The 25,702-nt window shown below is 37.3% G+C and overlaps 1 protein-coding gene across 1 annotated transcript in view; it reads right to left on the minus strand.

The window, feature by feature from the left end:
- The window catches only part of TG (thyroglobulin), a 375,444-nt gene extending 351,684 nt beyond the window's left edge, over positions 1-23,760 (minus strand). The window contains 5 exon segments of the mRNA XM_074265101.1: positions 1,597-1,756; positions 2,288-2,491; positions 5,740-5,837; positions 22,692-22,800; positions 23,556-23,760. Coding sequence (XP_074121202.1) covers positions 1,597-1,756; positions 2,288-2,491; positions 5,740-5,837; positions 22,692-22,800; positions 23,556-23,619 — 635 coding nt within the window. The 5' untranslated portion in view covers positions 23,620-23,760.
- Positions 23,761-25,702: the final 1,942 nt, after the last annotated feature.

A 25,702-nucleotide genomic window follows, 5' to 3' on the forward strand; every position in this document is an offset into this window, starting at 1 on the left:
TATGGATAAACAAACAGAGGTCTAGAGAGAAATAACTTCTCAAGATCACATATCTGCCTTGAGGATAAAACATATACTCCCTAGTCTTTCATTAGGGCTCACCATAGTCTTTCTGGGGCAATGGAAGGAGCACTGGACCAGGAGTCAGGAAGACTCATCTTTGTGAGATCAAATATAGCTTCAGACACATACTAGCTGTGTGACCCCAGGCAAATTGCTTACTCCTGTTTGTCTTGGTTTCTGAATCTGTAAAATGGGCTGGAAAAGGAAATGGCAAAGTACTGCAATATCTTTGCCAAGAAAACCCCAAACAGGATCACAAATAGTAGGACATGATTGAATAACAATAGTTAGCCTGCAGCTCATCTATCCAGCTTTATTTTACACTGTTTTCCATCACATACACTACCTTCCAGGAACATTGGACTATTAGATTTTTTTCTGATCTCATCTTATGTTTTTCTACTTCCATACATTTGTATAGCTCATCCCCCATATCTTTTATCATCATCTTTTACTACTGAAATCCTTCTCACTTCCAAGTTCATCTCATTTTACCTCCTCCACTAACTGACATACTTAGTTAAAATACATGTTTTTCTTATACCTTGCTTTAATTTTCCCCTTGTTCTTGCTGCATTCTATCCTATGCTAATTTTTGTATCATACATATCCCATTCCCAATCCTCATTAGAGTATAAGTTCTTTGAGAACAGAATCGTCAAGCTTCATCTTTGTCTCCCCAATGCCTAGCTGCAGTACCTGTTGCACAGTAGAAGGTTGCTAAGTATTGGCTTAATTAAAATGAATAAAGTTAAGGCTCCTATTCATCGTACTTTAAATCCTAGCTCTGTCACTTCCTCCCTATGTGATTTTTGGACAAATCATTTCATCTCTCTTGGCCTCTGTTTCCCCATTTGTAAAATTAAGAGGTTGGAAGAAATAATTTTGAAAATCCCATACTATTCCAGACCTCATGAACCTGAATTCCCATTTAGGCTTTTTTCACTGGCTCAGTATACTATTTGTTATCTTTATCTTTACAAAATGAACTACACAGATATCGCTATTTTAAGTTTAGTTTCCTCAGAAAGTATTTTATATTTGATATTTTCCTTCTATCCAAATTCGTCCTTTTGAAATTTATGTTCATTTCTATCTTCCAATTGATTCCAATTGAGCATTGTTCCAGAATTACAAAAGCCGGGGATACTAGGTGGCATAATGGAAAAAGTATTCAGCCTTAAGTCAGGAAGACTTGAATTCAAACTGTAGCCTCAGACACTTACAAGCTATGTGATCCTGGGCAAGCCACTTAATCCTGTCTGCCTCAGTTTCCTCATAAGTAAAAATGAGCTGAAGAAGAAAATGACAAACCACTCCAGTATCTCTGCCCAGAAAATCCCAAATGGGGGCATGAAGAGTGGGACTGAACAATAATAATGCTTATAGTGAAAATTTAATGATATGATATAACATAATTTGTTTTGCTTAGGACCATCATTGAAAATCACAGCCAAAAAGTGCAGGTAACTATCATCAAATGTAAAGGGATGGCCCAGGTAGGCAGATTTTCTTTTTGCAAACTCCCCCTACCTGTTGTAATTATGAACTAGGTCAAAAACCATCATATCCGTAGTGTTGACGAATTTGCACTGGACTGGCATAAACTCTCCATTGGATGAACACTGAGGAGGTGACTTTTCTCCCACTCCATGAAGGATGCGGCGATTTCTAATTTCACAGCTCCCTGGACCTGGTGGGAAATTAGAAGATGAATAGATAACTTGTAAATTTGTGTATTCTTGAAGTCAAAAATATAAATAAATATTCTCAACATGTGACAGCATGACAATAAAAAATAAAAACAAAAACTGATGAATATCTAGAATGAGAAAGAACAACCAATAAATTCATTCATTGGAATCCTGACTATTTTTCATTGGTCAAATATTGATGTCTATCAGCTTAGGAAAGTTAACTTAAGTAAGATATTTTTCCTCAATGAAGGTCAGTTATTGAGCATGAGTAAATGAAAAAATGTTTGAAGTTTTACAATTTTACAGTGTGTTGAAATATCATGTCTGTGTTTTCCCAAAAGTCTTGCAGTTAGCTTACTGTACTAAGACTTTTGGAACACTATTCATTTTGAGAATTATTAGTTAACCATACTTGATCAGTACTATATTGTCATGAAAACAATTTTCATTCAAACTAACAAAACAATTAGCATTTAAGGTAAAATAAATGTAAATATACTAAGCATAGAGTACTAAATACTACTTACATCTTGTTGGCTTTCCCCTTTGCCGGGTCCCATATACTTCCATTCCTTCCGAATCCACACACCAGCACTGTACCATACCCAAATCACACTGTACCAGCTCATATTCTCCTGAATCTTGACACTGAGGGAGGTAGGAGGTGGCAGTGCTATTGATGTAGCTGCTTACCAAGATCTGCTGTTTTTGGAGCTGGCAAAAGGATAGACCTAAGCAACCAAGAGAGTTGAGAGGAGAAGGGAAGATTATGGTAACAATAGTTAGGTGAAGTCATTATTGTCCATTTACAGTTAAAGGACCAAATAAGATAAATGATTTATCCAAAACCACACAATTACTGTTGCTTTTTCAGTTATGTTCAACTCTTCATGACTCCATTGGAGCTTTCTTGGTAAAGGCAGTAAAGTGGTTTGTTATTTTCCTTTTCCAACTCATTTTACAGTACAGGAAAGTGAGGCAATCAGTGGTAAGTAATTTATCATGAGTCATATAATTAGGAAGTGTCCAGAGCCAGAATTGAATTAAGAAAGATGTTTCCCTAACTGCAGTCTGGCATTTTATCCACCATATTACCTAGTTGTCCTATGCAATTATAGTATATGAAAAAACTAGTCTATGAATCAAATCTCTTTGCTACAAATCTACATGTGGACAAATCCACAAAAACATTATGAGATTTTGGGGTTTTTTTTTTGAAAAAAGAAAAGAGATAGTTTGGGAAAATGTTATGTGTTTTTAATCTCTTTGGTTTCTTTAGGGTTTTATGTTTGTTTATTTTTGTTTTGTTTTACCTTCTGGGTACCATAGTTGTAGAATGTATGAACTTCTAAAGTGGTTTTAAAGTAATTAATTTCTCATTGTTTCCAAGAACTCTGATCCAGTAATCCTGGCTTCCATGAAACTTCTTGAACTCAATATTCCATTTCTAGACTCAGAGAATTTTCACTCACTGTTCCCCATATCTGGATATCTCCCCCTTCATCTCTCTGCCTCCTAGCTTTTCTGGATTCCTTCAAACCTCAGCTAAAGTCTCACCTTTTATAAGAAGCCTTTCCTAGTTATCTTAGATCTCCATGCCTTCCCTCTGTCACTATCCCCAATTAATCCTGAATATGTTTTTTAAAAACACAGTTTAATACAGTTTGTCTACCCCCCAATAATTTGTAAGCTCCTTGAGAGCAGGGGATGATATTTGCCCTCTTTGTATCCCCAGAGCTTAATCCAGTGCCTGCTACATAAAATAAGTGCTTAATTACCCAGGCATATGTTCTGTCAATAAAAAATTATAATAAAAATTTTTAAATAAAATTAAAATAAGTGCTTGATAACGTATTCTAGTACTAGTTCCTTGCTTGTTTTCTGATATTTGACACCATAGTAATTGATAGTATTTATAAGAACTATGCAGCACCTTTGGATTCTCTGGTTCAGGTAGACAAAAGTAAAATTATATTTGCCAGCTACAAGCTGGTCTTTCATAGATTCTTTTCCTATTTTCTGACTCCTCTATAGCCCAGTGGGCCTATGCTATGCTCCATTCCTGAAGAATGAAATCATAGAATCATAAAAGATTAGAAAAGGACAGGATCTTAGAAACCATATAATCCAACTCCCCTCATTTTACAGATTAAAAAACTGAGGGGCAGAAAAAGAAAATGATTGTATCTAATGCAGAAGATATTTTTATAGAAATCAGAAGGCAAGTTTTCTTTTGATAATGTTTTAAACAGAAAGCAAAATGCTTTTCATTCTTCTTTTAAAATATTCTATATTCATGTCCATTGAGTGAAATAAGGCAAAAGTATTGTAAACTTGCTCTAGTTTTTAGCTGTATGATTTGGGAGTCAGGAAACATAATTTTAAACCCTAGCTGTATCATTAGTTAGATTTATGACATTGGACAAACAATTTAACCATTTTGAATTTCAACTCTTTCATTTGTAAAATGAGAAAACTAAAAGAAAACAAACTATTCTTTTCAGAAGCTACATGGTGCAGTGAACAGAGTGCCAAGATTGGAGTCAGAAAGATTGCTCTTCTTGAATTAAAATCCTGCCCCAGTCAGTTACTAGCTTCTGTTCCTGGGAAAGTTACTTAATTCTATTTGCTTCAGTTTTCTCATCTATAAAATGAGCTGGAGAAGGCAAACCACTCCATTATCTTTGCCATGAAAAGCCCAAATGGGGTCATGAAGAGTTGATTGGGAATGAAACAATTAAACAAAAACATTCTTTCTATCTCTGTGATTTTGCAGGAGAACTAATGGAATCGTTAAATGTATTTACTAGTATCAGTGATATTTCTAAGGAATCATGAGATTTAGGACCAACATACTAGTGGTGTGAACAGCACTGAGCACTGAAATGATCTATCCCAATAATTGATAATGAGGTGACACTAGTTACATAAAACAACCAATTATCCTAATGGGAAATTAAATTGTGAAAAGACAACCTGGAAAATGGGAATTTAGTGGAATGGGAAAGATGAATAATGACATAAGAGAAGGGAAAGGGAGCATAATCAAGGGAAGTCATGTAGATGAGGAATTATATTTGTTTTAATTATTCCCAGAGAAATAGAATTGGAGAAACGAATAGCCGATATAAGGACTATGGTTCCATGTGAACACAGTCTTGACAAGGAGAGCTGTTCAACAATGGAAAAGGTTGCTCTACTAGATGTAGTGATATTCCTTAAATGAAGAAGTGAAAGTAAAAGAAATGTGACTATCAGTCAGAGATGTCTTAAAAGCTATCTGCTTGGGCACTGAGAGACTCTGATTCTGAGATTTTTTTTTGATTCCCATTCTTTTAATTCCATTTTAATGTTGGGTAAGCAAAATTACTTAGTATGCCACAAGTGGGATTTGAACCCATATCCCCTGAGTATCCTATCCCACATGTACCACCTAGCAGTTAGCATGATGCTCTTCTCATTGTAGACATTGCATAAATATTTGTACAACAAATGAATAAAATACATATGTTAAAATGAAAGTCTGATATTATATATAATCCTTTTCAAATTAGATCTCTGTTCCAAAGGCTCCTAAGTATGTAAGACTCCCTTCCTTCCATTAAGACTCAGCTCAGTCACCATCTTCTGCATGAAGATTTTTCTTGATTTCTACAATTGTCTGTGCCCTCCCTCCCAAGCTACTTAGTATTTTTACTACTTTGTGTATATACATATGTATAGAGATTACACAAATTCTATATTTACAGTAATTATATTTTTATATGTACTTGTCATCCCCTCCCATTAGAATTAAATATCATTGTGAGTTGGGATAGTTTTACTCTTTGTACTTGTACTCCCAGAGCCTATGGGAGTGCCTGACATATGGCAAGCATTTAATAAATATTTGTTGATTGATTGAAGTGGAAAGTGGAAAATTCTTCCATTGTCTGATTTATTCTCTTTCCACATATTAGGATCCTGCTTTCATACTTACAGGCGGCTGGCAATGCTGCTTTCTTACTGCCTGGAACTTCTTTTCCTTCAGCATCCACACACCAGCATGGAAGGCCATCATTGCTGCATTGTGTGTTCCTGGAAAGGAAAAAACAACAGTGCTGAGTTTTTTTCAGGTCTCAGTGCTATGACAGTATCATCTTGTCTTTGGTTTAAAAAAATAAATCCAAGTGTGTAATGTTCTCTTTTCTCTAAATTGTAATCATTCTCTGGAAGCAGGATTTCTTGGGGAGCTTCTGGGAGCAGCCTTAGTTTCAGTTCAGTTCAATAATCTCAAAATGCAGCCAAGAGTTAAAGTCCAGATCCTTTATTGTGTCCTTCCAAATCCTGAATCTTTTCCTGGGCCTAGTTAGCTTTCTTAGAGGCCTATCTCTCTCCTTGGTTCTGAGAGCTTTTGTCCGAATGTCTCCAGCCAGCATGAAGGTTGAAGTGGGAATAAATCTTCACTCTGAATCTCCCAAGAAGTTTTCCCAAAGTCCTCTTTGGCCCTGAGAGCCTCTTGCTTATATGCTGCCCGCTGAGCACACACCAATCATTTCATCACTAGGAAACCATTATTTGTGGTAGGATTAAAGCAGTGCTAAATTAGATTTAATCATTGTCTCTTCAATTCCACTCAGTACCTTGTTTCAAGTTCTGGCCCATAACATCTCCTTGTAGGGTCAGATCAATTATACTGAATTAGATAATTATATCTATTCCAGTGACTTAGCACCTTGTAAGAATTCTAACACAAGTTGAAGTTAAAAATTCCCTCACAACACTATGGAGAGATAAATAACACAGAGTGGAGAGAGGGAGAGGACATGAGATATAAAGAAGGAAGGAGAAAGATAAGAGTTTATTTCTATTCTATTCTGCTTTTGGCATATGTATATATACATATATATGAATATATATATATACATACATATACTTGTATATATATACATAGAGAGAGAAATAGAGAGGGATAGAGAAGAGAGAAGAAAGAAGAGGGAGATAGATTAGAGAGAAGACATTAACACTAGCAAAGTTTCAAATTGGATAGGAGAAGAAAGAGGGATGGAGAAAAAGTGTAATGGAACAAGATGTAATGGAGAGAACAATGTATGGAGGATCAGTAGAGACAAATTCTTTGTTATGTGTTAACAATGGTATTGACTGGTGTTAGTACTAATAATTATTAATTAACTGGAATTAAAACTGATAATAACACTGGCATTAACTTATATTATACTAATAGTTATTAAATAACTGGCATTAAAACTGGTTATAACATTGGTATTTCCAAAGGTCTGTCATTAACCTTGTTCTCTTTACAATACCATGTTCTCTGAATAGAAGAATTGCACACATTTAACATGTTATTGGATTACTTGCCATCTAGGGGAGGGATGAGGGAAGAGAAATTAAAAATTTGGAGCACAGGATTTTGTAAGGATGAATGTTGAAAATTATCTTCTGGCCCAGTCAGGGACCTTATATAAGAACAGTTCATTTTTTTTTTCATGTAACAAAGTATTATGACTTTAATTCAATGATAGGTATATTGATTTATATAGTTATACAATTGATGATAGTATGTAAGTTAACAGAAAAGTTTTATTTATCATTAATTCCTGAAGAATAAAACATGAATTTGTGGCACAATGCCTGGCACATAGTAACCTTTAAAAGAATTGTTTTATCTATCTAAACAATTCATTTTATTCTAGATGATAGAAATAGAAAAATCCTATGTCATGTTCAAAGCCAAAATTTTAACAATACAAAATCCAAAGGTAAAACAAAGCATCTAGGTCTAATCTTATTGCTAAGGAATGGTCCAAATCACAATTACCTCCCTGCTTCTGATACCCCATGAACTACATTAAGCAATTCAGTTATCCCAAAAAGTTATCCCTCATTGGTTACTCTGATTAGTCTATAGTTTGTGAAAAGACTAGTATCATAAGCTATTTTAGAATCTGGCCAATAGTTGTAGTTATTGTTAACTTATGGACAGCAGTAACAACTTCAAAACCACATTGTGGTACTATTTATAGCTATGGTTATACCATTTGTATGTAAAAAGAAGTTACACAATATAGCAAGGACCTGGATCTTTCTACCTATTTGCTCTTTATCTATATGGTATATTCTAAAAGAATATAGTAAATTAGGATTGTAATTGAGTTTATGTTTATTTAATTAAACTTCCAAAGATATGACAAAAAAATTTAAAATCTCTTTTATTTTTATTTAAACTGAAACACACTTAACTTTTGCATATGTTTTAATCAAAATCAAAGCACTGATATTGTTATTTAGCCAATGATGACCTAAAAACATAAAATCTATTTCCTTATGCCTAAAATTCTTTCTTAATGAAGAAACACTGCAATTTATATAGAAAAATCGATGTTAACTGTAACGTGCTCTCCTGGCAGTTACAATTACTAGTCTGTCCTAGACCCACCAGAGTACCTTTGACCACTGTCCTTTGCAGTGTGAGCTCTACCCGGCTCGCCTCCTCTGAGGCCTTCTAAGGTCTCTGGCCACAATCTCTTGAATCTATAGCTTAATAACCGGTAGCGCACTCAAGAACAACCACGTGTAATCTTAAAAGCCTTTATTATACCTACTCACATAATGCCCTAGCTGATGCCCTGACTTGTTGGTTCCCGAGTGAACACCTGGTCAGAAGACCCACGTGTTCACTACCAAAATCCTTACCTCTTTCGGCTACCCATCTTGGCTTGGCCACCCAGGCTAGGAGCCAGGGTGAACAGCACGAGGTTAAAGAGAGCGGTTGCTGCCTGCAGTGGGCTTACATAGGGCCTGTGAGGTCACACACACAGCCAATCAGCGAGAGAGTCACCCATTACGAAGCTATCTCAATATGGCCAGGATCCCGCCCAAGGGCAGTCCTAATACCCACAGAAATTATTTCTGGGCCTCAATCTCCCGATGCACTGTGTCCGCCCATTTAAAGGGCCCTTACAATTCCCTTTCTCTTGTTTTGCGGGAACCGCACATCTCACCAAGCTAAACTTTTAGCACCAGCTATAGTTCACTTGATCCATGAGATGACAGTGTTATGCCCAAGGAGGTACAAAGCAGCAAATCAGTAAACAGAAGTATGACAATGAGAACCAGGCTCAACAGTGGCCCAAGTGTTCAACCCATTCATCAAAGTCATACTCGAGATAATAAGCCAAAGAGGTTGGATGCCAATGAGGTAGGATGTCAACACTGAGGTGGGAAGTCAACAAGGTAAAACATCACAATTCTAGTTAACAAATATCAGTGAGGTAGGTTGTCACAATTCTAGTTACATTTATCACAGTTCTAGACCAATTCTAGTTTCTTACAATTTTCTGTTGCACTTTTCACACTCCTAGAACAATTCTAGCTTATCACAATTCTCAATTGCACTTGTCACAATTCTAGAACAATTCTAGCTTATCACAATTCTCAATTGCACTTGTCACAATCCTAGAACAATTCTAGTTTATCACAATTCTCAATTGCACTTTTTCACAATTCTAGAACAATTCTAGCTTTATCACAATTCTCTATTGCACTTTTCACAATCCTAGAACAATTCTAGCTTATCACAATTCTCTATTGCACTTTTCACAATTCTAGAACAATTCTAGTTTCACAGGTGCACATAAGCAAAGTCATGTCCAGTAACATTGTCTCAATAACAATGGCAGGTGGGTGTGTTGGTTTTTCACCCACTAATTTAAAAGCATAGTCCTTCAATAGAAAGCATAGGGCAAAGCCTCTCCCCAGGCCACCATATGGCAAGTAGCCACGGGAGGAGCAAGCAGGCCCATTGTCCATTTACAGTCTTTATATTGCGTATCACCCAAAACAGTCCATTTCAGCTGCAACACTGGAACTGTGTCTGCTGTCTCTGGTGTCACGGTCAGGAGGGGCATTGCTGCCATCAGCGTCTGAAGGGCTGCGGACATCTGGCTGGTCCCTCTGGGCTGTTGTCTGGTCCTTCTCTTGGATCCCCAGGTTACAAATGTCTCTGGTGGGGATGAACTCTGCTGCTGGATCTGCACCTAGGAAGGAATGTCCCCGGGGCCCAACTTGGGCCTTTCCAAATGCCATCCAGGCCTTTCCACATCACAGTGGAAACAAAGTTGTTGTCAAAAAGATTAACAAAAGTCAGACAAAAGTCAGTCTGTCACTTAGCTGCACTTTCTGTGTATGCCCGAAGTGCATTGCTAAGGTAAAATGCAAAGAATTTAAAAATGTAAAACCAAAATAATTTAAAAGTGTAAAACCGAAATAGATTAAAAATATAAAACCAAAATAACTTTAAAATGTAAAATCAAAATACTTTGAAGATGTAAAATCAAAAATGTTTAAAAATGTAAAATCAAAATTTAAAAATTGTAAGCAATCACATATCCCAAAATTCCCTTCTCTTGTTTAGAAGAGAAGATCTTGGGGATAGTCTGTGCAGTAATGACTTTACTAGAACACTTGGCTATATCCCTGAATTCTTTTGCCTAAAAATCAAAGTTTGAGTTTCTGATACCGAATTGTACTCCAGGAGTGTGAATCAATAAATCTGATATTACTTTTCCTCCTGGGTCAAAGATCACACACTGTCTATTTATTCTAGTGATTAAAACAACAATTTTCCAACCCATTCTAGACATAAACACTGTTTTATAAGTACCCGTAGGGGGTTGGGAAATCAAGCTCACTTGTGGAAGTGGAAAATCCACGAGGTAAGAAAAGAGGAGTTTCAACTCTCCAAAGACGATCCTAGCAGTTTTACAAGTATAAAACTCCACTCTCTCTAACTGCAAGGCCTTATCCCTGTAAGGTTTCTTAGAAATTAACTGAACTGTATTTTTAAAACTTTTCTGATTATACTCAATACCCCACAATTCCTTTATGCCTTGGGGCATAAAGCCCACTCCTGTCCTTTGAAATGAAGACACAGGAGTTTTAAATGGATTAATGGGCAGTGCTGATGATATTATCACCCTTCCTTTTCCTCCTCCCCCTTCTCCCTTGGCCCAAGAAGGTGAGGCAGAGGGAAGAATTGGAAAATTCCCCAAAGGCTGATTTAAAATCAAACCTGAGCTTTGCACATAAAAAGAACTAAACTTCTTCTCAATGAAAGAGTAATCAATAAATTCCTTAAAACAACAATGCAGGAGGTAAACCAACAAAATGCTAAGAAGAATTTCTACAACTGAAGTCCATGTGGTTCGTTTATTTCCTTCCTTAATTTCAGCCACTGGTTTGAACTCTTCCTGTTCTATCTGTAGTAACCTAGCTTTTTCTTCTTTCTCTAGCTCAATCTGTAGTTTAACCTGCAATTCCAGCAACTCTTGCTGTGGCATTTTATACTCTATACTGTCATACATACGCATTAGCTCTAGGTTGCTCCCTCTCGGAGCTATATTTAATGGGTGTGGGGATAGCCTTTGTGGAGCTTGATTACAAGCTTCCTGCTGTTCTTCAGTGGTGATCTTTGTTAAAAGATCTTCCATCTGGCTCTTTAACCTCTTGATATAAGCATTATGTTCAGCTGTGTCCTTGAGCCTGATCCCAGATTTACCTGGGTCCATATTACTTCTCTGTCTTCCCTCTTAAGTGGCGTTTCTACCGGATCTTTCAGAATCTTAATTCTGAATATTAAATATTTTCAAAACCTGATAATTCCTGATGCGTCCACGTTGAGCGCCAGTTAACCTTTTTTAGCTGTAAAATTCAGAAATTTGATATATCATCAAAGCATTATCATCAAGTGGAAGATATTTTTAGATACCTCGAAAACTCACCATCTGCATATAGACTAATTCTGATATAGATTAACAAAAATGAACTCCACTTTCTCCAATACTAAATACTAAATAAATGCTTTATTAGATTGTTGCTTGTTAGATGATATAACACTACTGAAAACATTTGGTTATTACTTTCAAAATTATCATGTCTGAAAAATAATATCCTATTGTGTGGTACGGAAATGGTGAAGGGTCACCATTTAATAAAAAAAGCTGGAGAGAGCTCTAGAGAAAAGCAAAGTTTATTGTACTTCTCGCGAGAAGGGCGTCCCACTCTTCGAGTAGACTATCGAAGAGAGGAAGCGCCTCCTGTGGGCAGGACAGCACCTTTAATCCCTAACGCAAAACGCCCCCTCCCACCACTGACCCTCATCCTCATTGGCTGAGAGTCTTACATTCTAAACGCGAGATCTACCCATGAAATTGAACTTGACCAATAAGTACATAGTTGCCCATATTTGGATGAAATAGGGAGATATCATAGGAGGGGAAGGCAATGTCCTTTACTTGAACTTCAAAGTCCTTCAGGCCTACTAGAATTCTGAAGTAGATGAAGCCTTACTCGATTTTCCCAACTGTCTTGAGAGATCTCACCTTATCTCATTCAGTCCCTCCTCTTATTTTGTACACTGAGATCTCTTCAAATTTTTGTAACATAATTTCACATTCCCTATGAATTCCTCACTTCCTTCTGGTTTCTGTTGGCCTTGGGCCACCGGCTCCACCCTTACCCTTTTAACAGCATCTATTTAACAGACCCTTCAGCTTTCTCTTCCAACCTGATCATTCCAGATGATGAGTTTTGGACAATTCTGGTTATTAATCTGATCAAACAAGGGATGTAGATAGGGAATAATATAACACCACTAAAAGCTATAAGGCCCAACCAAAGGAGCTGCCAACTTCCAACTTCCAGCTTCCCAAACCAGGACCATCAAGAAGTATTGAACAGTGAGGTCCAAGTCTGTACAGGAACATGAGCAAGCTTCCTAATGTTCTTAGTGATTTCTTTCACTAGATTACCATTGTTACCAATCTTTATACAACATGTGGATAAATTTAGTTTAGCACAAACTCTCCCTTCCTCAGCCAACAAGTAATCCAGCACAAGTCTATGTTGTAAAACAGCCTCTCTGGTTTGAGTAGCTTCATCAGCCAAAAGCTGTAGTGCCTCAGCTGTCTGATTGGTGATAATCTCTACAACTGCCTGAAGCCTAATTATCCTGTTCAACATGTATATTGGAGTTCTATATCCCCAACTTCCATCTTGAGCCCAGGTCGCTGGCCCATACTCTTTGACTATTCTTTCTGGAGGCCAGGCCTCACCCCAACCATTTGCATCTTCAGTCCAAGTGATGGAGTTATCTAAACTCCGTTTCCCCCTTCCCAAATCATCATACAACTGAATCCCTAAATATTGGTTTGCCTGTTCGGGAAGAAAGAAAACTTTTGGCCTTATTAGTCCAATATAACAATTCCCTGTCCAATTGAGAGGCAGGTGAGTATAGGCAGTTAAACCACAGATCCAATAATGACCCTTTAGAGCAGGTTGTTCCCTTGGAAATATGTCTGAGCTATTCCTTGTAAATGGGTAATATTGTTGGTCTCTCGTCCCTAGGGGGCTTCCCCCACAAAGGGGTCTTACTGGCATTTTCATAAACCTTGCTCTTTTCTCCAACTACAATTGGCAACTGGCCACTGGCCTGTTAGATTAGAGGTACTCCAAAATGTGGAAAACAGAGTCCCATGTTGCCTGGGTGTCCCTGGGGTGACATTATACCAACCCCATTGGTAACTGTACCCAATGTATATGTTCCCTTTCCTCTTATTCTCTTTTATACATCCCAATACATCCCATTCTACTTCACTACACTCAGCAGTAGTGACTTGTTGATAGCAATATCCCTGCTCTCCTATTTCTGGGAGAACATCCAAGGTACAGTCTTTCTAGTCCTTCCCACACTTCAATTGAGGATTCCTCCCCGTATCCCGCCAATATTTAGACATTTTTGTACAGTCAATTGTCTTTGGCCTCAGGTCTGTTCTCGAATAGGTCCACTCACAAACACTATTTCCCAGCTTCAAACCTCGTCCTGTCTGATTTAAGCAGTATTTCCCTTTCCTATCTTTGGTCAATGACCACTGATGTTTCTCTTCTCAAATCTGGAAACCGGTCCCATTATGAATTTGGGATCTGTTGCTAGGGATCCAGGCTGGGCTTAAGGGGACAGGTACCCATGGCCATTGGTTCAATTGTTGGGATCCACCACAGGTCCAACAATTTGATAAGTTAAATATGCTCCCTATATTCTGCATGAGCAGGAGAAATTGGTTCTCATCTCTAGAAGGTCATAAGGAAATAGATAAACCCAAAGCTTAGGGAGAGCCTCATAATGTTCAACTATTATAACACCGTAAAGTTAAGGTGAACTTCCCAAAGGAAAATATATCAAATCACAAACAGGCAAAGAGACCCAAAGTAAGAAAAGTCATACAGTTACAATTCCCATTCAGTGGAGGTCCCCTCCTCTTATGTCATTGGAGGTCTCCCCTGTCTTCAACTGTCCACTCTGATAAAGGTGGCGCCACAGGTCCTTTTGTCCTGGTGTGTTGTGTCCAGCCTCGTTCCTGGGTGCGAATCGCAGTATCTGAAGTCAGTATCACTTGGTAGGGTCCGTCCCAGCACGGAGTCAGCTTCTCGTCCTTCCAGGAACGGATCAGCACCCAATCACCAACCTGAATTCTATGAACAGGGAAACCTAGAGGAGGAGTCTGAGCTATTAGCCCTTTTTGTTGAAGTCCTTGCAAATGTTCCAGCAATGATTTAACATATCTCTTAACAAACAAATCCTTAGTTTCTAAAATAGGGTCCCAGTCTCCCTTAGGATAAGCCTGGAAAGGATGACCATACAATAATTCATAAGGTGAAAGCCCAATATCTCTACGTGGCTTGGTCCTGATTCTAACCAGAGCGAGAGGAAGGCATTTCGTCCAAGGTAGTTGGGTCTCTAAAGGTAACTTAGTCAGCTGCCGTTTTATTTCTTGGTTCATCCTTTCTACTTTCCCAGAAGAGGGAGGATGCCAAGGGGTATGGAGATCCCAAGTGATTTCTAAGGCCCTAATCAGATTCTGCAATACCTGGGCAGAAAAATGTGTTCCCTGATCCGAGTCTATCCTCTCCACCATTCCGTACCTAGGAATAATTTGTTCTAATAAGACCTTACTTACTGTCGAGGCAGTTGCTCGGCCTGACGGGAATGCCTCCACCCATGAGGTCAGATGGTCCACTATGACCAGCAAGAACTCGACCCACTGGTGGCAGCTCAGTAAAGTCCACCTGGATGCTTTGGAATAGTCTGATTCCAGGAGGTCGTCCCCCTTTTGGAAGCTGGCGTTGGGCAGCCCTGTTAGTCCTTCGACAAACAAGACAACCGTCCACCAGTTGTCAAGCCATAGTATATAGGCCGGGGGAAACATACCTTGTCAGTATAGCATCACACAGGTTTTGGACATCCCAATGGCTGCCCTGGTGCAGTTGCTGAAGGACTTGCCTCATACTTGCTTTGGTCAGTACCTCTCTGCCGTCAGGTAAGAGCCATCGTCCTTCCGAGTTCTCAACTGCTCCGAGAGTTGAGGCTTTCTCTTTTTCCTCCTGAGTAAAACTAGGAGAGGGTAGACTAGGGGGAAGTACAGGTATCAAGGCCATTATATGAGAGAATTCCTGATCTCCGGCTCCCTTGGCCTCCCGGTCTGCTAATCTATTTCCCCTTACCTCAAAAGAATTTCCCATTTGATGTCTCTTTACATGTATTACTGCTATATTCCTAGGAGTCAGAATATTTTCTAGTATCTCTGACTAGTGTATGATGAACCAGTTCTTTACCTTTACTGTTTACATATCCTCTTTCCTCCCAAATCCTCCCAAATACATGCACCACACCCCAGGCATATTTAGAATCAGTATACATATTCCCATCTTGGTCACGCAATAATTTTGCAATAATTTTAACGCTTGATTTAAAGCATACAATTCACAGCAATTCACAAGTTTGAGCAGACCAATGGGCAGGTAGACTGCCCTTGGTAACAGTGGAAGTTCTAACAAACCCATTTCTTTTCCCATTTACCATCCTAGAAGAACCATACATAAATTCTAAACAAATATTTATCATAACCTTGTGTTGATAACAATAAGGAATTTGTCCCAATGAGTTTATATCCAAGTAGATCTTTCATAAGTGAACATTATTCATACAAATCAGTTTGTTTTTAAAAACATCCAATGCAAATACAATCATATACAGAATGTCTAATTCCACACAAGAGAATTCAAGAAGTTTTGATAATAGATTCCCATTAACTTGTAATGGGAGAGACATTCTGCTATTCTGAAACATAAGGTCTTATCAAGTATTCTGATAGAGGCAGGGGGGGGTTTTGCAGAACTAAGAGGCAAGGAAACTGAGGCAGGACTGAGTCAGGACAATAATTCAAAGTTAAAACATAAGCTAGCCAATCATAGTCTAGCAAATTTTCAGCTAGAGTCCCCTGTAAAGGCCTTTTGTCTCTGCAGCCTTCTCCAAACCCCGCATCTGCTAAAATCAGGTGTGTCTAGCTAGTGGACAGGTAAAGAGCTTTTTCAACTTTTTGCAGCCTCTCCCTTATCTGTAGAGACAAGAGAGCGAGACAAAAGGAGACCTTTCGTCAATCGCAGCAATTCTTAAAAGAATTGTGCCGAGCATAGAGCTCTAACAACGATCCAGGCCAGAAGCAGCCTGGATGTCCGGTGCAAAAAAGAGAAAAAAAAATCTTTTACCTTTTCCAGAGTTCCATTCAGTACCCAAATTATGTCTATTTTCGAGGTCCTTCATCAGGGAACCAAAATGATGAGGTAAGCAAAGAGTAAGTAGTTTCCAATTAGGCCTGAACTGAAATAAGACAGTTTTTCCCAATTTTCTGACCAGTTGAAATCTCAGTTTCCCTTCCCCCCCTGTTTACAGAAATTATCATATTATACACATCAGACTAGTAAATTTCCCAAAATAGCAATAGTCATACAGTTTTATACAGCAATAGTTCTGTTCTCCAGGGGACAAAAAGGAAGCAGGATTAAAATTTTTGCAAATAACCCTATCAAATTATCAGATCAGATTAAAATAATCTTTAAACAAGGAGACTATCACGCATGTAAATAAATATTGAATAACTTGTTTTCAGAAAACTTCAGTTCCAACTCCTTAGAACAGTTATAGACTTGAAAAATAAAAATAAAACATTCAGTTATCAACACCATATAAATGTAGGCTTTTCCTTTAAACAGTAGAAATAATTAATATCTAAATCAGCAAGGAGGTGCAGTTATTAAAAACAAAAAACCCCACTATACTTAATGGGAGGGACTTCTCCACGTGGTCACCCTTCCCCCACACCACCATGCTTCCCATTTAAACTATTACTTTTACAAATCAATCTTTCCTGTCCCGTCTTTAAGTAAATATATATGTATATATTTTTAAACTTTACACTTCAATGTTTGCACGTAACTGACCCAAATTTCATAAAACTTAATACATGCCCAACAGAGCTGACAAACACTTAAGGCATAGCTCAGTTACAAATTACCCAATACCTCTAGCAAACATACCATCTAAGTAGGGAGATACAACCACAACCTCCCCTAAGTAAGCTACCAGCATTGTTTTAAAAACCTATGTTTTAACTTAAAATCCCAATCACAGCTTTAAATTCCCAATAATATAAAACTACTTTGCTATCAGATTTAAAACAATGAACTTCACTAAATAGCAGTTTCTTTCCCCCGGCCCACGTGGCCCTGCTGCAGTCAGGACACGTGGGAGGAAGAGGAAGGAAGCCACCATCTTCACTGGCTCAATCCCACATACTTCCCCATGTACAAGGTTTCTGATCCCAAATGGGATTTACTAACAGCTATTTCTGGTCAGCTGAAACGACCCCTGCTTCAAAAGACCTAGTTCTCCTCCCCGCCTGAAGGCCCCTGGAAGGGCTAATGGAATTAAATCCTCTCAGGTCCTTCCTTTCAGGTACCATTTAATCCTTTTGGCACCACCAGTCTGCAACAAAACAACAATACCTTATCTTTTTCTTGCTTTTTATTTTTCCTCATATTTTGGCAGTTTGTTCCAATTACTTAATTTATCTCCCAAGGGAATATCTACCGGTATTTTCTGATATTTTTCTCATTTCTCTCCGCGAGGGCTGGCTGGGACTAGGCCACACCCATTGAATTTGGAAGGAGTTTAACAGACTCCTAAACGCCCAAACACGCTAACTGTCACCAGTTAACCCAGTCACCCAGGAAGGCCTAGCTCTCTTCCTGTCTACCGTCTACAGCCCCCTCCAGAATCTATAACTAGACTCAAGGGGCTTCACAGGACGCTTACCTCCACTGGGTTGCTGTGCAGCAAATTTCTTGACTGATCTGTCCTCCACCAACCGGTTGGGATTTTCACCGCGGAGTTTCCGTTGCTTTTCTCTGAGTTTCTCCACTTCGGGTCCACTCTACGTCAGGGAGCAAGGAGAAGCCCCTGGATGCTGGCGGGCTGCCTAAATCAAGGCAGGGCGCCATCCCACTAGCACCCAGGAGTTCACTTACTCACCGAGTAAAGGATCCGGACTAGCCCCCAAACTGTGTGGTACGGAAATGGTGAAGGGTCACCATTTAATAAAAAAAGCTGGAGAGAGCTCTAGAGAAAAGCAAAGTTTATTGTACTTCTCGCGAGAAGGGCGTCCCACTCTTCGAGTAGACTATCGAAGAGAGGAAGCGCCTCCTGTGGGCAGGACAGCACCTTTAATCCCTAACGCAAAACGCCCCCTCCCACCACTGACCCTCATCCTCATTGGCTGAGAGTCTTACATTCTAAACGCGAGATCTACCCATGAAATTGAACTTGACCAATAAGTACATAGTTGCCCATATTTGGATGAAATAGGGAGATATCATAGGAGGGGAAGGCAATGTCCTTTACTTGAACTTCAAAGTCCTTCAGGCCTACTAGAATTCTGAAGTAGATGAAGCCTTACTCGATTTTCCCAACTGTCTTGAGAGATCTCACCTTATCTCATTCACTATGGTTTACCATTTATTGTCATGACTTACAAAGAATGAAGTATAATTCACAAGAAAGTTTTAAGGAAGAGGATCTTTTTGTTGAATTTGAACTTTTTTGAATTATAATTTGTGTTGTTGCAAAGAGAACCAAGTGATATTCTTTTCCAAGTTTCTCCATGAGTTTTGAACATTTTTTCACTGACTCAGTCTATCCAATAGGCTGATAAAATATCTAAAATGAAAAGGCAGAGGGATAGGTGACTATAAAACATAATTTCCAGTGAGTAAAGTAATTGATTACTGCTGCTGCAATTCAGGAAAAAAATATCTTCCAAGACAGGGTTTTATTATGTCTCCTGTGCTTTGGGACAGTCTATATTCAAGATAAAGTTTAACTAATATTTGAACTAAGAATCTCTCCTGCAATAAAAGTTCCTGATCAATCAAGATTGTTTATCTTTCTCCTCTTCTCAAACAAATTATTTCATTAATTATTGGAGTTCAGCCCCACAAGGGCCAGTGATTAAAGAATTCTAAGGGTAAAACATTTCCCAAAAAGTATAGGACATAGAATCCTTGTTAATAAGTTCTAACAGAAAATGTAGAGACAGTGTATTTTCCCCATTCCAGACTAAACAAAATGAGTTGAATGCCTAATTTTCTATTCCTAGTTTCAATTCTACCTAAGCATACAATGGGAATACATGAATACACCTATAATTTGGAATAAGGAAGTCTGGGTTCTGATCCTAGCTCTGTTACAAATTAGCATTTGGGGAAATCACTTCACCTCAGTGATCCTCAGTTTCCCTATTTGTAAAATGAAGGAATTGGAGATTCCATGGTCTTTCTGCCCTGAAATCCTATAAAGAGACAAGCTACTACAGCATATCCCTCAGTGCTTGGCTCTTTCTATCTTCCCCATGCACTGTCTATGCATAACAGCAATGAAAAAAGAAAAAAAAAGTCAAAGATAAAGTAACTCTAACAACCAAATTTAGTCCCAAAAAACAAAAGGTGAGAATACATTTTGATCTACATTCAGTCTCCATAGTTTACTCTCTGAATGTGAATGGCATTTTTCATCCCAAGTCTATTGGAACTGTCTTAAATCAATGTATTGTTGAGAAGAGCTAAGTCTGTCATAGTTGATCATCACATAATGGTGCTGTTATTGTGTACATTGTTCTCCTGGTTCTGCATACTTCATTTAGCATCTGTTCATGGTAAGTCTCAGTTTTTTTCCAAAACCAGCATGCTCATCATAAAATCTCTCTTTCTCAAAGAATAATGATAGCTAACATTTATATAACACTCATATGCCAAGCATTGTATTAACCACTTTACAACTACCATCTAACTGATCCTCACAACAACCCTGGGAGGTTTGTGCTATCATTATACTCATTTTACAGTTGAGAAAATTGAGGCAAAGTTAAGTTAAACTACTTGCCCAAGTTCACACAGATAATTGGTATCTGAGGCCAAATTTGAACTCAAACCTTCATGACTCCAGATCTAATACTCTATCCACCGTGCTATTTGGCTGTCCCCAAAGAAAGAGAGGAGGAACATTTTCTAATCTCCTCTTCATGGATAAATTTGATTATTCTAATTGCACTGAATTCATGTTTTAATTATATTGATTTCTGTCCATTTATATTGTTGTGTTATTGTTGCTAATCAGTTGTTTCAGCATATCTGACTCTCCATGATCCCATATTTGGTCCCCATTCCCTTCTAAAGGATGAGAAGATTTTTAAATTTTTTTTTATAGATGAGGAAACTAAGTCAAATCAGGTTAAGTGACTTATCAGGGATTACACAACTAGTAAGTGTCTGAGACCTGATTTGAACTCAGAAAGATAAATCCTTCAGGTCTGGCATTCTATGCATCATGGTACCAGCTATCTGCCTCTAATTTTTTCTTACTATTATATTTTATTATAAGAGAGGGTTTACTTCTTGGTTTGTGAGGGAAAGTATGCGCAGACATGACTAAGAGGAAAAATGATACAGAGGAATCTGAAGGCAGAGGACCTGGATTCAACTTCTGCTATTATTGACACTTACTATATATGTCAATTTGGGCAAGTCAATATCCTTGAGCCTCAGTTTCTTCATCAGTAAAATGAAGAGATTTGATTAAATGGTTTCTGAGGTTCCCTCTAGATCTAGGATCCTCGATGCAAGAAGAGAAAGTATTGTCAATTTTATGGTATGTAAGATCCAGAGACAAAATAGGTTCCCTTTGATTAGGAAAATGTCCAAAGAAATAGTAGCATGTAGTAGAACATTACTACATTGAAGCTAGGAAATGCATTGTCTAGAGTGCTAAGTAGGGCGCCAGGATGTCATGAGTTCAAATCAAAGCTATTATGTATGGCTGGCTGTATATATGGTTGTAGGTGTACAATTTGTGTGTGTAGTCATATCCAGATGATCTGTTAGTTTGATTAATTATTTTTTTTTCATCTTTGTCTTCTTCATTAAAAGAGATGTCCTGATGGGGAATAGAGGAAGGAGGAATATACAAAGAAATAAATGTGATATAAAAAGAAATATAAGTATAATTTTTTAAAATATAGATGTTTATGCTAAATAGGTCAGTGCTATAAAGGCACTAAAAGGAGTGATGGAAGGAGGACAGTTTAGATCAGTGTTTTATTGACTTTCTCAGAATTTTAAATACTATCAAGAATTTTTTATTTACATGAGAGCCAAGTGCTCTTTATAACTCATTCTTATCTATTCACTTAGGGATAATTCTTAATAACATTAACACAAATGGTCTGTGACTGAGATTGGATTCTCATATTTAAGATGAGCAAAGATTACTCAATACCAAGATAAAGTTGAAATGGATTCATAATTTAAACAAAAATGATACTATAAACACATTTGAAGAATGAGGAATAGTTTTCTTGTCAGATCTTTGAAGAAAGAAAGAATTTATGCTTTGGAGAAAGAAAGAATTTATGACCAAAAAAAGAAACAAAAACATGAAATTCAAAATGGATATTTTGATTACATTTAAATTTAAAAGGTTTTGCACAAATAAAACCAATTCAATCAAGATTAGAAAGGAAGTGGAAATCTGAAAAAGAATTTTTCCAGTCAGTGTTTCTGATGAAGGTCTCATTTCTAAAATATATGAAAAATGGATTCACATTTATTAGAATACAAGTTATTCTCCAATTGATAAATGGCCAAAGGATATGAACAGATAATTTTCAGATCAAGAAATTAAAATCATTTATAGTCATATGAAAAAATACTCTAAATCACTATTGATTAGAAAAATACAAATTAAAACTACTCTGAATTTCTACCTCACCTTTCAGATTTTATAAGATGACAAGAAAAGCTAATGATGAATGTTGGAGGGAGAACTAAAGCATCGTTGATGGAGTTGTGAATTGAAGATGAGCAAAGAAATCTTGCTCTTGGGAGCTGCTCATCCAAAGACATTTACGTCTGGAAGAGGAAGCTCCCATAGGCCAACAGGATATAATGTACAAGGGAGATTTAACTGAAGGCAAACCAGTTCATTTATTCTGATGCTAATTATTTAGGTTTTTTATTGTCCAGGTCCATTCATGGGGAGCAATTTCATGTTTCAATTTTTCAATATTCAGTTCTGACAAGAGTTACTTTGTAAATTAGTTGATTTTAAGACAAATCATTTTACCCTTCTGGTCCTCAGTTTTCTCATCTGTAAAATGAGGCAGTTGGGCTGAATTTTCTTTAAAGTACTTTTCAACAATAAAAACAACAATAAAACCCTACAGTATCATAAAGAGTTAAAATTTAATCATCCCATTCAGCTGTTTTATGGCAATGATTATTAAATTTTTATTAAGAAGGACAACCAGTGAATAAAACAAAGTTTTGCTATTATATGGAGCAAGTATCTGTGCATTCTCCCTGTCCCCATTTATTAGCACTTATGGTAGAGAGTTATTAATATCTAACTAAGTCACCAGAGTTTCAGTTATATAACTAGTTGAGGCATCTTTTAAAAAATATGATTAGACTATTTGATCACCTTACCGGAATCTACCATCTGCTAAGCATTGAGGAACATAGTCTTCTTTCTTCAAGAATGCTTGTTCCCTCTGAAGTTCACAATGGCGTAAGGGCTGGGAATCTACTTCATATTCTATGAGGAAATGAGATCCTTATTAGAAAATGTACATAGAATTCATAAAATCCAGACTAAAAAGCAAGCCAAAAATAAATCTGAAGCAAAAATATTACTAAGTAAAAACAAAACAAAACAAAACTATTTGAGGCTTTAGAGAAATACAAAAAAGGTAGAAAGTCTCTTGGAGTTAGAGCCAGAAAACTTGAGTTCAAATCCAGGCTATATGGTTTATTACCAGAGTTATTTTCAAATAATTACTTAACTTCTCTTTAATAAAATTTATCAGGAAGGAATATTGCCTTGATATTTTCATTCAATTATTTCGCATTACTTAGTCCTTTGTATAATCAGTCCTTTGCTTGTTTTTTTTAATTAGCCTATTGTTTGATAAAAGTTTATCTTGTAATCTGTAAAAAATGAAATAGAGTAGACCAGTGATTCTAAGCATTTTTAGTGTCATAGATCCCTTCTCAGAATAGTGTTTGTTATCTACATTTATAATTGAAGAAAATGCATATTTTAGGAAGAAGTTAATGAAAATAAAAATATTATTTCCTCTACCCAATTTCATAGAACCCCTGAAATCTATTCAGAGAGCTATGAACTCTTATGTTATGAACCTCTTTTCTAAATTTATTCCTGTTTGAGGTACTTAGTTCAACCACTGCCCAAAGCATTTAATATGTAATTCTTATCTCTCTACAGTTTCCTTAAAAAGCCCCTCTATATTTTCCATTTTGGTACTTAGATAAATCAGTGCACAAACTTACCAAAGATATTTCCTAATGCTGTGCTGACAAAGCACAGCAGGCTACCCAGGAGCAGCCCCGTCATTTTCTAAAGAAAGCCCTTTCCCCTGCCTCAGATAAAGGGAATGAAGCTTTACCCACTATCTCTCTTATAAGCCTTTTATATAATTGATGCTGTTCCTGACTCACTGATATTTGGGACACTTAAAGGGCAAGAGACTCTCTTGTTATTTTTTTTCACCCAGTCATGAGATATGACCCCCAACCTGTCTCCTTCACAAGTTCTCCTAGCATTTCAGAGAGGCACTCAGGCAGCCAAGAAGCTGAAAGAACACTTGGCTACAGAAAACAGGGGCAATGAAGGCTGGGATGAAGAACTACGGTCTCATAAAATGAATGCCAAAGATATAATATTCATTGAGTTTATTCAGCGCTTCAGAGTTTGTAATATTTTTACATATATTATTTCATTTGAGCCTCACAACAATCCCATGAGGTAGATACTTAATGCATGGCTATCTCCATTTGACAGGAAGAATCTGCATTTCACACATTATCCAGGATTTTCCAGGATTAAACAGTATGTCAGAAGCAGTATTTGAAACTGATCTTGCTGATTCTATCCACCGTACTAGTTGGAGTCTAAGAATATAAAACAAGACAGAAAGAAAATGAAAAAATAGTGTAATAAAAGCAGAGGCAGTATGTTGTAATAGAGAGCCAACCTCAAAGCCAGGAAGATCTGAGTTCAATTCCCATCTTTGACACATGACTGTGTGATCATTGAAATCATAAGCCCAAACCTCAAATTTTAATGTGGAATAAATACGACAAACTAGAGAGCCTAATGCAGGAACAAAAATTTAGCCTAATAGGTATATTATTGCAATTTTATGGCATGGAACTCAAAACTGGAGTATTTATGCCTGCATGCATGTATATAGACACATATGCACATATGTATTGTGTATCCATAAACACATAGAATATCCACATGTGCACAATAGATAAAGATATGTGTATACATAAAATACACTACATTGTATTTATTGTATTCTAGTGTCTAGAAAGAGGAAAGTGATAGCTCTACTGCTTTCTGCCCTCTATTGATCAATTCTCTTAGGTCATGTCCCTCCTACTGATTACTGTCCTTCCTAATTTTCATAGCTTTTATCAATCAAATACCCTGCTATTCCATCCATCCATCCATCCATCTAGCTTTCCATCTAGCTATTCATTATCCATCTACCTATTGATTTCTATCTAGAAAAATATGAAATACTGTAAGCACTCAGTTCTTAGTCTGCTTACTTTTGATGAACTACTCTTCCACCTCATTCACACTAACGATAATCATATCCAAGATCTTGCCATCCACAAATGTATCACTTCTATTTTCAAGAATTATCTATTTCTTTCTAGAGAAATATCAAACAGTGTAACCACTCACTTGGCCAATCTACCCACTTCTGGTGAACCAATCTTCCACTCCATCTCAACTATGCAAAAAAAGATGGTCATATCCATGATCTTGCCACCATCCATAAATGTATTAGTTCTATTTTCAAGAATTCCCAAATCCTCTTATTTGAACTTAATCTATAGGATTTTTGCCTTCCCTTCAGCGTTCTCTTTCAAAATTCTCTTCTTTGTCTATACCATTGCCTCCAGTCTCTTAACTCTTCAATTCTATACCAGATCATTTTCCCTGCAATACTCATTCTCTCTTTTTCCCCCTATCCTGACCTCTTGGTAAATCAATTCAATTCTTCATTGTCCTTCTCTTTTGAATTCCTTGTCCCCATATCATATCATCAATTACACCCAAACAAACTTCAGCCTTATATCGCTCCTACTATTTGTCACTTATGTGCTCCTATACATGAAGATGAAAAAAATCATACTACTTTTCTGATTGGGGCCATTATGAATTTTTGTTGCACTATTCACTGCTGTTAAACAATCCTGATATACCTTCCTTGTTAAATCACTATCCCACTCTCCACAGTGGCTATTCCAAACTGTGTCATCCTTCATCAGACCTCCTGTGATACTTCCTCCACTTTCTCAGATGAGAAGTTTGCCTCATACTTTATAGAAAAATAAATTGAGGCCATTCACTATGAATTTTTCTCCTCTTTCTCAGTTCCTTTTTCAGATACTTGCTA

Source organism: Sminthopsis crassicaudata, chromosome 1, assembly GCF_048593235.1.
Source record: "Sminthopsis crassicaudata isolate SCR6 chromosome 1, ASM4859323v1, whole genome shotgun sequence".
Lineage (NCBI taxonomy): Eukaryota > Metazoa > Chordata > Mammalia > Dasyuromorphia > Dasyuridae > Sminthopsis > Sminthopsis crassicaudata.